The 15,750-nt window shown below is 35.0% G+C and overlaps 1 protein-coding gene across 2 annotated transcripts in view; it reads left to right on the top strand.

The window, feature by feature from the left end:
* The window catches only part of LOC120424580 (uncharacterized protein DDB_G0283357-like), a 334,472-nt gene extending 318,971 nt beyond the window's left edge, over nucleotides 1–15,501 (top strand). Inside the window, exon 3 of one of the 2 annotated variants that reach the window (XM_039588748.2) lies at nucleotides 14,707–15,501. In XM_039588748.2, coding sequence (XP_039444682.1) covers nucleotides 14,707–14,777 — 71 coding nt within the window. In that variant the 3' untranslated portion in view covers nucleotides 14,778–15,501. The remainder of the gene's footprint in view (nucleotides 1–14,706) is intronic. The other variant, XM_039588747.2, reaches the window with a different exon arrangement.
* Nucleotides 15,502–15,750: the final 249 nt, after the last annotated feature.

Raw genomic sequence — 15,750 nt, 5'->3', positions numbered from 1 at the left:
TTTCGGTTTTGGTGGAGAATTGCTCATATTATTCATGATTTTTACGCTAGAAAATTTAAAACTTTAATAACAGTCGAAAACAATTTTTAATTTTTGACTGAAATTTAATTTGTTTAAGTCTCCTATAATTCAAATTTAAATTCATGTGAAAAAAAGTTTAAACATCAGACAACGATTACTGAACAATATCTTTTCTTCAATTTCAAATCATTAAACAGACGTTTTTCCTATCTACTGCCACCTTCCCTATCGAAACTCATGCAAATGCTTAAATGCTGAGCTACTTTTCGCGTCTCCACCCCCATTTTGAAAATCTCCAACTTGACAGAAACAACACTTCGCTCATAATTCCCCCACCCAATAAAAGGCCACCCAGTCCCCCTACTGTCCAACTTAAGTTTATTTTAATACTTTTCAAAAAGAAACGCACTCGCGGACACTCGAAACAAAAAAAAAATCGAAAACGCCTTCCTTTAGGCAACCCGCACGACAGCATCGCCGCCGGAAGTACGCACACCAGGGGAGCGATAAAAGTTTGTCGCGCGCGCGTTTCTAGATAAAGCGTTTGTTTTTCCGCACTTTTACGCGATACCGATGGGGTGGGGAGGAAAAACTTTTTCCCCGATAACAAATGTCCACTTTTCCCCCGCCGCTTGCGGACAGGACAGGACTCCGGCAAAGATAGCGCGCGAGTTCCGTTTTGCACCTGACAAAACAATCGGAAAATGGGGCAATTTCCCCCCCTCTCTTTCCTTTTGGGGACAACCGGCAATTGTTAGAAGTGTTGTGGGAGTGTCCGGAGGAGGGAGGGTCACAGCTGCTCGGTAATTAGCAAAGTTTGGCCGTCCGTTTGCGTGAATAAGTGCGCCCAGGGGACAGATTTCAATTGGCACGTTGGCGGGGTTGTTTTTAGGGGGGAAAACTAGATGGCGGGGAGGGGCGCTGGTCATTAGCGGGGAAACTCGAAAAATTGATCAACTTTTTACGGCAGGAAAATTTAAGTGGAAAAAGAGTTTGCTTGATTGCTTGGAAAAAGGAAGGTTAGTTAATATTATCTATCTCTTATATCAAATTGACAGGTTGACTGAGTTGACAGAAGTGGTTAGCAATCAAAGAGAAAGTTGTACTTACCTGTAGATACGCCGGAACTCTGCTTCAATTGCTTACTTGCTATTTGTACTTACCAGTTTATCATTTAGTACAAATTGTTGCGAAGTAAGTACATCAGATATGTCAATGTTGAAGTCCGTAATAGAAGAGCAACTTTAATAACTCATGTTATTACTCATGTATCTAAATTTCATTCAAACCAACCAAGAAAGACCAACAAAAAGTGACATTTCTGCAGAATTTCATCACTCAAATTCAATTTAATCAGTCACCATATTTAAGCTACCAAAACCCACCATTTTTTTCCCGCGTAGAATTTTAATTAACCTTAATGAAATCGCTTCATCGTTTGCAATTTTTCGCTGAAATTCGCACAACCATCACAGCCAATTTGGCCGACCCAGAAGCGCGTCCCAAAATTGAGCGGATAATTTTACGCCCATCCTTGTCTCGAGAATGCCATTCTCCCGGGTGGAGCTTCTTCCACTCATTAAAGATTCATTTATTAATTGAAATTTAAGCATTACACATTTATTTATTTATATTTAATTACACACCCCCTCTTGGTGACGACAGTGCCACCAACCCGGACCACACTATGGCCGGAGGAAAGGCAATAACTTTTGGTGCCGACGTCGACGCTGGCTTGGTCTGGGCCTTCGATCCCGGGACATTCCGTAAACTATAAATACTGATGGCTAGAGAAGCCCGCCGTTTTAGCAGACAGACAAGTGGCTGAGCAAACTTTGCGCAGTTCGAGCTCGTGGAAGGTCAACTTTTTGACGCATTCAGCATTATTTGGTGGAGCTGGTGAAGGAATTTGGAGTTGAAATTTAATTTTGAAAATTGCACTTCTAAAACGGACTTCAACTAGCAGCTAAGCAGTCAGTAAGGTTGGCAAATTTGAAGGTGAACTCAGGTAAGTACAAGTACTAGGTTAGCTGTCAATAGTTTTAAGCTGTCAACTGTCATCTGTCAATTTTTTGAGGAATTTACATAAGTGACGTAAGAGCCATATTTTGTTTAATTTGGATATTGTATTCTAAAATTTGTTATTTAAAACAAATTTGTTATTTAAAACAAATTTGTTTTTTTTTTCTAAAACAAACGATTAGGGCTTGCTACACAATCTAACAGAATGGCGCAAGCGACATGTGACCTTGCTCGAATTAATTTGCATTTCTGCCGAGTCAGTCCATGTTTTGGTCAGCTCCTGGTGAGTAACAACTGCCGGTGACCGCTCGTTACTATTAGGGCTACAAATCACCAACCCTGACCAGTCTTTATCACGTGCAAATGGACCACACTCGTGCCACTTCATCACCACAAGGAGGTCCGAACCATTAATTAGCGTTGATTTATGCCACCGGCAGTGATGGTCCAGCAAAGTCTGGTGCCGATGTTCCCCAAAACCATGCAGACTTTTGTTGTCCAAGTCGACTCGCTGAGCGGAAACGAGCAAATATCGGTCATTTCCCAAAATTCCGGATTGTATCGGATCGCACAGTTGAACTCTGACATCTGCCCCCCGAACTTCGTCGTCTTCTTCTCCGAACTCTCTCTAGTTGGGAACGAGCAAACAATAGACTGGCCTCCAAGAAATTACGAAGCAAAAAAAAACAGAGAGCCGATAGAAAATTATCCACAATCAATCAATTTGGGGGTGGGAGGACCCGAGGAAAGTCCCAATTTTCCTCGATTAGAGGACGGAGAACTGGCCGGGCTGTTGTTGTTGTTGGAATGCTGTGATTTAATTTTCTTCTTTGTTCGGTCCAGCGCGTCTGTGTTTGTGTCTCGTGTGCTTTTGTGTGATGTTGGCGTCGTTGGTGTGAGTTGAATCCCGAAGAAACTTGTAGTTAAGGACGGTAGGAGATTGTAGTTGATTTAATCAACGGTGTTGTGCAAATTTCGCTGAACACAAATGATTTCAAAAATTGATAAAATCTGAAATGAACTTTACCTAGAAGGAAGCTCCATTAGATAAATCAATTTCATTTTACTGATTGACTAAATTTACAGACCTATACATTTCACCAAACATTCAGGTGGAATTGGTTTTATTTCCAATTATCAATTCCTAGGCAAACCTGTTTGGAGAATCATCATATGTACATGGTGAAATCCAGTCCACAATCCGCTAAAATAACCGTTTTCAAGCGAAGCAAAAAGTGAAAAACATTTTTAGGTAAATGTCACTCAAGCTTTCGCTACTTCTATTAAATTTAATTACAATACTTTCTCGATAATTATCGAGAGATGTTTAAACTTGAAATCCTTAATTGACTTGAAAAAATCACCAGGTTATAAAATATTGTTAAATTTTAAAAGGTTGGGGTTCGTATTCTATGCTGCACTTTTATTCTCTGGTGTCTGAACGATGCTGGATAATCCGGAGTGTTCCATGAAATGGACTAAAACCAAGTACCCCATCTAGTATAGCAGCTTTTTATGTACATTTCTGATTATTTAGATTTTTACCAAAAGTTATTCCTATTATTTTTTCAAGCATTTTACAAAAATATTCCAAAGCCTATTCTTGTCTGACTATTTCTTTTGGAGCTTAAGTCGAGCAACAATCTCTCCATGTAATGAAGATAGACGATTGACGAGAATAGGTATGTTTCCCCTACATGAAGACGGTTTGAAAAATTTCACAAAAATCCCACTGTTAACCATCCTCCCCTATCTTCCCCAAAAAGAAGCAGCCCAACATTTATCATGTTCTGCTCGGTGCTTCTCATTTTACCCAGCCTCTTTTCCTCCCCCAAATCAAGTCTGGAGAAGCAAAACAAAAAAATATGCAGAAACTTCATCCACTTTGTGTCTGGCCACCGAGACACATGTCCCCAGAGACAGTGGCTCCACTGAAGAAAAGTTTCAGTCCCGAGATTTCCAGCTATTGGAGAAAAAATAAGCATCTTTAGCGTCTTCTTCTTTGACAGACACCACCACTGCTCAACTTTGGCTCATTTCCGATAAATTGAAACATTAATGATTCATCAACAGCAGCCATTGATGGCGAACGATTCAAGGATGGTTACTTGGTGAGACTTTTAGGGAAAATTGCATGGAAGTAACACTCAATTCAACCGTAAAAATACGAAAAAAATCTATGATTTCTTGATTTTATGGAAAATAAAAAAAAGACACGACTTAACAATTTGAAAATTTTGCGACTTGATGATTTGACGACTTAAAATATTTAAGACGATTTGACGACTTGACGACTTGACAACTTGACGACTTGACGACTTGACGAATTAACGACTCCTGACGACTTGACGAATTGATGACTCCTGACGACTTGACGACTTGAACACTTGACGACTTGACGACTTCAACTAAAAGAAATGACTTGACGGCTTGAGAATTTGTCAATTTGACAATTTGACAATTTGACAATTTGACAATTTGACAATTTGACAATTTGACAATTTGACAATTTGACAATTTGACAATTTGACAATTTGACAATTTGACAATTTGACAATTTGACAATTTGACAATTTGACAATTTGACAATTTGACAATTTGACAATTTGACAATTTGACAATTTGACAATTTGACAATTTGACAATTTGACAATTTGACAATTTGACAATTTGACAATTTGACAATTTGACAATTTGACAATTTGACAATTTGACAATTTGACAATTTGACAATTTGACAATTTGACAATTTGACAATTTGACAATTTGACAATTTGACAATTTGACAATTTGACAATTTGACAATTTGACAATTTGACAATTTGACAATTTGACAATTTGACAATTTGACAATTTGACAATTTGACAATTTGACAATTTGACAATTTGACAATTTGACAATTTGACAATTTGACAATTTGACAATTTGACAATTTGACAATTTGACAATTTGACAATTTGACAATTTGACAATTTGACAATTTGACAATTTGACAATTTGACAATTTGACAATTTGACAATTTGACAATTTGACAATTTGACAATTTGACAATTTGACAATTTGACAATTTGACAATTTGACAATTTGACAATTTGACAATTTGACAATTTGACAATTTGACAATTTGACAATTTGACAATTTGACAATTTGACAATTTGACAATTTGACAATTTGACAATTTGACAATTTGACAATTTGACAATTTGACAATTTGACAATTTGACAATTTGACAATTTGACAATTTGACAATTTGACAATTTGACAATTTGACAATTTGACAATTTGACAATTTGACAATTTGACAATTTGACAATTTGACAATTTGACAATTTGACAATTTGACAATTTGACAATTTGACAATTTGACAATTTGACAATTTGACAATTTGACAATTTGACAATTTGACATTTTGACAATTTGACAATTTGACAATTTGACAATTTTGACAATTTTGACAATTTGACAATTTGACAATTTGACAATTTGACAATTTGACAATTTGACAATTTGACAATTTGACAATTTGACAATTTGACATTTTGACATTTTGACATTTTGACAATTTAACAATTTGACCTAATATATTGATGACTTAAGAATTTTATAGTGAAATGTTTCTTTGATGAGATCAAGGGACCAAATTTGATCCTTTTTCTCTAAAAAGTAGCTATAATTCACAAAAAATACGTTTGTTTTCCTCTCCAGTCAAGGTAATTAATATCCATCACTTAAAGATCTCACTTAGAATGCAACCAGCCAATGTCAACCACTTCCACAACTTTTCAGACCAATCCAATGAGAATCGCCTTCCTTGAGGTCCCCCGTAAAGTGAGGTGATTAATTACAGCGTGCGGAACTACCACTTCCACCTCCCAGGTGTTTTGTGTTTATTGTTTGCCTCTCACAACTCCCCCCTGCCAAAAGCTTTCCACTCTTTACAAAACTAAAAATACACTCTTTATTTTCACCTCAGAAGAATGGAAATGTCCCGGAGAGGGTCGATCGAAAAAGGTGTGTGTTTGTTGTGAACAATGAAAAATCACAGAACAACGCAAAAAAAAGAAAGAGAAAAGTCCCCGGTTGAAAAGCTTGTTATATTTTCAGCAAGCTCGTTGGCAGTTGGCACTCACTTATTTTTCTTTAGAGAGGGTTGTGCGAAAAAAAAGTACCTACCTCTCTCCCGATGGACGTTGAAAAATGAAGTTTTGCCGGACCCCGAACCGGAGGTTTAAAAATAGTGTCCCCAAGGGGACGGTGGCGTGGTGCGGTGACCAGGGTACCGAAACGAGGGTGCGACCGGAGTGAAACGACACATTAATTTGCCTTCAGTGCCGGCATGAGGTTGGACTTTTTTTTTCGGAAGAGCAACATTAATTTTCAGCCGGACAACGAGGGAGATAACAGAAATTGAATATTATAAAAAAAAAATCTTTTGGGACTTGATATCGGGACGCGGTGTGACGGAAGTTAGAGTTATGGTTATTGAATTATGGCGATCTTTTTTTTACTGCTTGGGAGGCAACGTGGATTAAAAATTAATAAACGAAATTAATGTCGTTTTTATCAGAATTTTGACCTATCTGATCGCTCTGAAGATCAATCGACAACATTTAAATCAGTTAAATTTAGTCATCTTGAAGCTGAAACAGTCAAAGCTTTTCCTGCCATCTCAAAATATCGAATGGCGTTGAATTCAGAAGAGTTTTGTCAGTAGTTTAATTTTCGTAAGATACACTTTTAAAACATTTAACGTGTAAAAAGAAAGTTTTCTGATAAACGTCACTTGATCCATTTCTGCAATAAACTTACTCATCAAAAGCGTATTGCGTATTGCAATTACTAATAAAACTTATTCCAAGCATTCACTTTAAGTAAGAAAAATGTGCCTTGGATATCAGTTTAGAATAGATTATATTAGATTAGATTAGTTTAGACTAGATTAGATTAGATTAGATTAGATTAGATTAGTTTAGATTATTTTAGATAAGACTAGATTAGATTAGATTAGATTAGATTAGATTAGATTGGATTAGATTAGATTAGATTACATTAGATTAGATTAGATTAGATTAGATTAGATTAGATTAAATTAGATTACATTAGATCAGATTAGATTAGATTAGATTAGATTAGATTAGACTAGATTAGATTAGATTAGATTAGATTGGATTAGATTAGATTAGATTAGATTAGATTAGATGAGATTAGATTAGATTAGATTAGATTAGATCAGATTAGATTAGATTAGATTAGAATAGATTAGATTAGATTAGATTAGATTAGATTAGATAAGATTAAATTAGATTAGATAAGATTAGGTTAGATTTGATTAGATTAGATTAGATTAGATTAGATTAAATTAGATTAGATTAGATCAGATTAGATTAGATTAGATTAGATTATATTAGATTAGATTAGACTAGATTAGATTAGATTAGATTAGATTAGATTAGATTAGATTAGATTAGATTAGATTAGATTAGATTAGATTAGATTAGATTAGATTAGATCAGATTAGATTAGATTAGATTAGATTAGATTAGATTAGATTAGATTAGATTAGATTAGATTAGATTAGATTAGATTAGATTAGATTAGATTAGATAAGATTAAATTAGATTATATAAGATTAGTTTAGATTAGATTATTTTTTTTATTATTATTTATTATTTCTAAGAGGGAAAAGCCTTTTCGAGCTGAGTTTAATTTCCACACTATCTCTCGGGCAGGCACAAAACCTCATAATCTCTTTTTTTTTAATTGATTGTACATAGGTTTACTTAAGCTATTACATATTTTTCTTACTTATAATCTATTATTAATTACAAATTTTCCTCTCATTCTAATACAATCATGTTTGTTTTACTATGACTTCTGATTAGACTAAATAAGATCAGATTAGACTTAATTAGATTAAATTTGATTTAATTAATCAAAATAGATTAAATCAGATTTCATTAGATTTAATCAGATTAAATTAGATAAGATTAGATAACATTAGATAAGATTAGATTAGAATTTATTTAAAAATCAAAAAAGTTTGGCAAAATGCTACTTTCTATCGCTAAAAGTTAAATTCCTACAATACGTATTTTTTAAATGACGAGCTGTTAAAACATGAATTTAAATTTGGATATTTTTCGAAATAACACATTTTGCCATAAATTCCTGTCACCTCAACCAAATTTTCCACCAATACGTACTTTGGTTCAGAAGATGTCTTTTTTAGTTTCCTAAAACATATCAAAAAATATAAAAAAAAATATATGCATTTTGAAAATACATCTAAACTTTTTTGATAAATGTAAAAAATCAGATTTTTGACGTGTACCTATTTGTCCAAAAAGTCCTAATCATAACCTACAACTTTGCCCAATACACCAAATTGATCAGAAAATCCCTTCTCAAGATGCAGAATTTCATACATTTACATACCCACTTTTTTGACCAGTCCCCAAAATTGTAGAAAGACTTTTAAATGAAAAAAACGAAATTGCATTTTTTGCCATACGGAATGCATAGACAAATTTTCGTCCAAATGAAAAAAAATACAAAAAAAGCCTACTAATACTGCAAAAATTTTGACCATTTTTTTAAATTGTTTCAAATGTAAAAGTCTACATTTATTTATTTGTGTTGTTATTTTGATAGATTGCTTGATTATGTTTCGATTGCTTAAATATTTCATTTCTTTTCTGGTTGAAATCAAAAATATGCATCGAATTATAACAATCTCAGCTGACCTTGAACTTTTTCTACTATCTTAATAAAAAACTCTTCCAATTCACTCAGCTTCATCAGCTGTAAATCTTATAAAGCTGTCAAGTAATTTCAATTTCAAAATTGCCATCAAGATTTCCCCAGTGAGACATAACCCAGCCCAGAAGCTATACGAGGAAGAACCAGAATCCACAATCCCGCACCCCAGGTTGCCACTTTTCTAATCCAATTTACGACACACACGATTGCATAGTCATCCCGAGACTCCTACCCATTGCCAGTGAGTCAGTGTGTCCTTGTCGAAAGGATCTGCCCCAACTACCCTGTTAAAAGTGATTTTCAAAAGTGACACGAATCGCACTTTAATGGGCAAAACTTAATCCTTAATGAATTTCTCTCCAACCGCTCTGTCGTAAAGGGTCTACTTCTGGAGATCTCGGAAAAGCCCCCTGGCGGGAGGTCCTGACGGATGTTCTTTGCGGGGGGAAAACCATCATCAATAACCGGACTAAATCACAAGGAAGGGTAAAATCTTTGAAATTTTGATAGCCCCGAAAACCGTTTATGATGCCAAACTATTCCGGATGTGGGGGAAGCTTCGAGCCATGTATGCCCACCTGATGTCAGCGGAAGGCCACCTCTTCGGGGTACGCCACTAGTCCACCACAACGACCAAGTCAACGTCAACGTCCCAAAAGCTTCGGCTTACCGTTCATCTCATAGTTTTAACGCCGATATGATGTCCCGGGTGGAGTCGAAAGCTTTTCCTGACATTCTGGGCACGGAAAGAAATCCGTTCGTGAAATGTTAAAAAATGTTTCAATGCAGTTACCATCATGCTTTTCCGATAACTTTTCTAATGGAGCACTTTCATTCGAGCAGTTTTACTTTTTTCTACAATGCATTCCTTATGGGAGAACTGTCATTTCTACCACATTGCATTTTAACTAGAAGATCATCATGCGATTTTTTTTCCGTGTTTCGAAAAAAACTTCATCATACTCCAGAGGCCAAAATCCAATCCGGATCCCGCTCCAAACCCGCCCGAGCTCTGCACGGTTAAAAATTTAATTAAACTCATAAATTAAACATACAATAAATACAAAGTACGCACATAAATTATTTATGCGCAAACTTTTTCGCCGTGATAACGCTCGACGTTGGTCGTTCCGGATGGGAAACCCGGGCAGACGGTAATAACAAAATTAATAATATTTCAATAACAAATCCTGTAAAAATAACAAAAAGTGTTATTATTTTAATCTGAAGTTCAACTTCAAGAAGAAAAAATAATAACAGTTTCTGATAAAATAACAAAATTTGGTATTGAAGTGATATTATATTGAAAATGTTTAATAACACGCCAATAAGAGGAAATGTTATACATTTCAAAAACTCTCCTAATAACAAAATTTGTTATTCGTTCGGTATACTGACTTAGAAATAAAATTACCACAAATCGCACAAATGGAAAAGTTTCTAAGTGTCCATAACACAATCTGTTATTATTTTTTCTTTTGTTAAATATGTTTAGATCTTTGGGATAATTTTGTCTAATTTCGTCGGGGTCAATATTTTGGCCATGAAATGGGGTCCTTAAGCTAAAATTATTCTAAAAAGTTGAAATTTTGGAAGTTGATTTTTTAAATTATTTGATATACCCCCTAAGGGACTTTGCTAAAATTGGCTAGAACTATGGGATAATTTTGACCAATTTCGTCGGGGTCATTATTTTGGCCATAAAATGGGGTCCTTAACGGTGCACATCAACCAGAGCTTTTGCACCCAGATTTTTGTTACAGACATTTTAGTATCTTCAAAACTACGGGTACTATTGAAATATTTTTTTATCCATCCCCTAAAGTACTGTCCACAAAGCAATTAACAAAAAAGTTTGATTAATTTTACAATCCCGTTATTGCAGGATTGGGTTCGTAAGTTTGACAATTTTGGAATAAGAAGACAACAACTTCCTTCGTTGCTGTGCACCCTTAAGCTAAAATTATTCTAAAAAGTTGAAATTTTGAAAGTTGATTTTTTTAATTATTCGATATACCCCCTAAAGGACTTAGTTTAAAATGGTTAGAACTATGGGATAATTTTGACCAATTTCGTCGGGGTCATTATTTTGGCCATAAAATGGGGTCCTTAAGCTAAAATTATTCTAAAAAGTTGAAATTTTGAAAGTTGATTTTTTTAATTATTCGATATACCCCCTAAAGGACTTAGTTTAAAATGGTTAGAACTATGGGATAATTTTGACCAATTTCGTCGGGGTCATTATTTTGGCCATAAAATGGGGTCCTTAAGCTAAAATTATTCTAAAAAGTTGAAATTTTGAAAGTTGATTTTTTTAATTATTTGATATACCCCCTAAGGGATTTTACTAAAATTGGCTAGAACTATGAAATAATTTTGACCAATTTCATCGGGGTCATTATTTCACCATGAAATGGGGTTTCAAGCTAAAATTAATCCGATAAATTAACTTTTGAGAGTTTTCTTTTTTTTTTTTTTTGTTATATTCCCTAACGGAATTGATTTATTTATTGAGAATTTTTGAAGTGTGAATAACAAAAACTGTTATTATTTTCACAGAGCCAGGAAGTCGGAGCTGACGTTGAAGTTCGAGCTGGAGTGTGACCTCGGAGACTGCATCGGATTCATCTAATTTTCAGCAACTTTTACTTGGAGTCGGAATCTGTGAAGTCGGGTATTTTTGGAGAGCTAAAGTCGTCGTTGACGTCATATCCTGCATCCAGTGTCGGAGTTGTCTTCAAAGTATGGATTCAAAGTCGCTTGGAGGTATCCGACTCCGCAGCCCTGACTAGTACAGAGGAGTTATGGCAACTGCAGGTTTATTTGCAAATTACAAATAAACCAAAACAATAACTTTTTTTGTTATGGAGACATACCAGTTCAATAACATTTTTTGTTATTATGCTGCTCCACTTCTCCGCACAAAATAACAAATCTTGTTATTCCTTCATGATTCCTTCTGTGTTATTGGTTTGTTATTGCAATAACAACATAATAACAGTTTAAGTTATTCTTCGAACAAATCTTTGTTATTGATTTTTGTTATTTTAACAACTAATCCGATCATCCCAATAACATATTTCGATCTTCTCACAATATCAAAAACTGACCTTCCCAAGTTATTTCCGTCTGCTCGGGAAGGGAAAGTCCTTATCCGGAGTGCTCGTGACCATGATGGTCTCGTTGGAATCGTTGGAATTTTGTTTGTTGATATGATGATTTTCACTTGGGAAGCTTGGGAAATTGGTTGGAAATCGGAGCGTATGAATAATTTCAATGATTTTCAAGAATTGCATGCCATTTCTAACGCTTAGAGGACTGTTTAACACATTCTTCATACTTTTGAATCTAAAATTCTATTCAAAGGGAGTAGTTCCCTGCGATTTCTTTTCTTTGTATTTTTTATTTGGGTCATTAGTCTTCCAAACAAGTCTCCATAGATTTTTTCATACAAAATGTGTATGTAAATGTATGATATTCTGTATCTTGGATGAGATTTTCTGATCGATTTGGTGTCTTCGGCAAAATTGTAAAAATAGATACATGGATTACGATTATTTTATTTAACTTTTTCTCACTAATAGTTAAGTTTGAGTTTTTTTTTTTAATGTTTTTTAGGAGACTAAGGAAAACATATTTTGATCATAGATGGTGCATAATCTGGTTCAGAGATATGAGAGTATTTAACACTAAAAAGCTCGGGTAGTCAGTAGACCGATTCTTAGCGAAGCTACATCAAAATGTCACATTTTTCAATTTTCAATGTGATTTTTAATATGAAAAAAATCATTTTTATTATGATTCAATAATTGCAATGTGCTTCAAATGCGTTTTCTTACCTTAAAAGCCAAGAATATTGACCAAATATGGTCTGCAAGCCATTGAACGGGAGGGGTGTTTTTTTTCATAAATCTGCTCCTTTCGTTGTCCCGTCACGAAAAGAAATGGCTGGCAAAAACTCAAATTTCAACGAATTCTTTCAGTTCAAGGAGCAAAAGATTCATTTTTTAATTTGTGATAATGTGTAGAAGAGCAAAAGTTTTGAAAAATCAAACTGGCAAAACTGTAGCGATTTTTGTAGTGTGCCTTTTAAAAGTCCAGTTTTACGATGTTGTCCCGTCACGCTACATTTTTATTTCAGGGGAAGCACAGGTACTATATGGTTCATTCTGCATGATATTTCCTTGTAGAAAAATCAATTATCTTTCCAAATATGTAATAACATTGAGGGGTTTCTTCTTTTATTTTGCCACGACAGCCAAAACACTGAAAAAAAAACTTGGGCATTTTTTGAAAAGGAGCCGAAGAATCGGTCAGTAGTAGTTTGACCCCTATTTTTTTTCTTAAGAATCTCATAACTTTTGGTAGAATTGACCAATTTGGATGCTTTCGGTTGCAAAAGATCCAGATTTTTCTATATTTTGAACTGTCAGATCGTCGCCGTCGTGCTAACTTGTCGTACGTGCATTTTGGGCCAAATTGAGTTAAGAACGCCATTTTGTGCAGCTCACAATGCCACATCTTTTGACGTTCACAGATCCCCAAAATTCGATTTCAATCCTGAGATATTCAATGAAAACCAAAAAAGCTCCGAAAATTTTTGTCACTTTTCATATGAAAGAAGTTTCAATCTTGTCGTGCTATCTTGTCACTCCCTGAAAATTGATGTAAGTGCGACAAAGGGCAAAGGGATTTCAGGTCAGGATGCGTTTGACGCACGTACAAGTTAGACTACCGTAAACATTTGTAATTACAACTCTGGACTCCAGCAACCAACTTCAACCAAACTTCGGGACAATGCACAGAATGGTCAGCCAAACAAAACGTGTCTGTTATTGTTTACATTGCATGCTTTCGTTTTTGTTTATTCAAGGTCAAACATTAAAAAGCGTTTTTCTCGGAACGTCAAAATGGCGGGTGCGACATGATAGCACAACGACGTCGAGATGGTAGACAAATATGGTCCACTTTTACCGGATATTTCTTTGGTACCAGATTTCGTCGCCGTAGTGCTAACTTGTCGCACGTGCATTTTGGGCCAAATTGAGTTAGGAACACCATTTTGTGCAGCTTACAATGCCCCACCTTTTGACCTTAACAGATCCCCAAAATTCGATTTCAATCCTGCGATATTCAATAAAAACCAAAAAACCCGAACCAAAAATCCAAACTCCGTGCATTGTTGTCACTCTACATATAAAAGAAGTTTCAATCATGTCGTGCTATCTTGTCACTCTCTGAAAATTGTAATTATAACTCGGGACTCCAGCAACCAACTTCAACCAAACTTCGGGACAATGCACAGAATGGTAAGCTAAACAAAACGTGTTTGTTATTGTTTACATTGCGTGCTCTAGTTTTTGTTTATTCAAGGTCAAACATTGAAACGCGCTTTTCTCGGAACGTCGAAATGGCGGGTGCGACAAGATAGCACGACAGCGTCAAAAAAATCGAAAATTTAAAAAATATGCCTTTTTGGAAATTCAACTTTGAATGATAAAAAGTTAAATAAAATGTTGGATTTTTTCCGTGTACCAACCTACAACAATACCGAATCCCTTTTCGGTAAACGAAAATTTGAATTGAATTAAAATGAAAAAATATTCAGAAAAAAAATCTGATCCCCTTTAAAGAATATTGAAATTATTTTGTAATAATTTGATCAGTCTTCAAAATGCAAAAACAAACTGAAAAGATAGGGTTCAAAACTTAAAAAAAAAAGTGAAAACCCTAATTAACCTTTTGACACTGTAGATCTTTGTTTGCATCTTTAATATTTTTTAAAAGAAATCAACAAAATGCATTCAAAAAAGCGTAAAAGTTCCTTACTTTTAGGAAAAAAATCTCTAAATCTGAAAAATCTCTTCGATGATTAATTTTCTCTCTCTCTTATTTTCAGGATTCCTCAACTGCAACACAAACACACTCCAATCCTTGGCCCAGCTACATGGTAAGTTTATTCAAATATGAAACCTACTACTAATAACACTCACCTTTACCTGAAAACAAAACAAAACGACTCCTGTATAAGTGCGTTCGATAGATGTTATCACAAAATTCCAACAAAAACCCCAATCCATTAGGCAAAGTGGCTTACCGAAACAGACAACTACAGCCATTCTAAAGCCATTTTATCGCTCAAACAGATACTCACACGAACGCACAAAGCAGCACCTGCCCATTAGAAAATTGTGTTCGATGTACCCTTTGCCGAAGTGCGTTCAATAATCGTAACAATAAAAAACTACAACACACCCATTACTGCGCCACTCCTCATTCAGACAATGTGAACAATCGCACTCACAGTTGTGAGGTATGTCTGCATTGTTTAACACCCATACTATTCGATTCGAAGTTAAGTGGGTCTGGTTGAAATGAATATAAAAAAAAAGATAAACATAATGCATTCTTCACCACTGAAACTCGCCAGCGATAGTACTCAAAAGTGAAAATATTTGTGTAATTTGAGGTCAGACAGAGGGAGGGTTGCGAAAAAAAAGGGGTTTCCAATTGAAAGGTTTCTGGCGCCCACACAAACGCACACCCCGATCCACTTGAACTCAAACAGGTGTAATAACAATAACGATGAAAATAATGAACTTGCAAATGGACGCACGTCGTCCTGGCATGTGGCGGTAAGGAAGAGTCGTGTGAGTGTTGTAACGAGTTGTTTTGGGGCATTGAAATTTTAAAGATTATCTTTAAACATTTTCGAAAGGAAGGTAAAACTAATAATTTTGAATATATTTTTATCAATTTTCAAAAACTAACCTCTTTTTGGTCGGTTTTTTTTTTTTTGAAAAGCAAGTTACCATTCACCTTCTCAAAAACCTCAACTTCAAGCAAAACTAACTTGAGAAAATTGTGGAGAATTTCCCTTATCCTCTTTAAAAAGTGGAGCATCAACAAATCCCGTCTTTCAAAATATCGGCTGAAACGGTAT

This window comes from Culex pipiens, chromosome 1 (genome assembly GCF_016801865.2).
Source record: "Culex pipiens pallens isolate TS chromosome 1, TS_CPP_V2, whole genome shotgun sequence".
NCBI classification, from domain to species: domain Eukaryota; kingdom Metazoa; phylum Arthropoda; class Insecta; order Diptera; family Culicidae; genus Culex; species Culex pipiens.
This window is presented reverse-complemented; position numbering and strand designations above follow the sequence as displayed.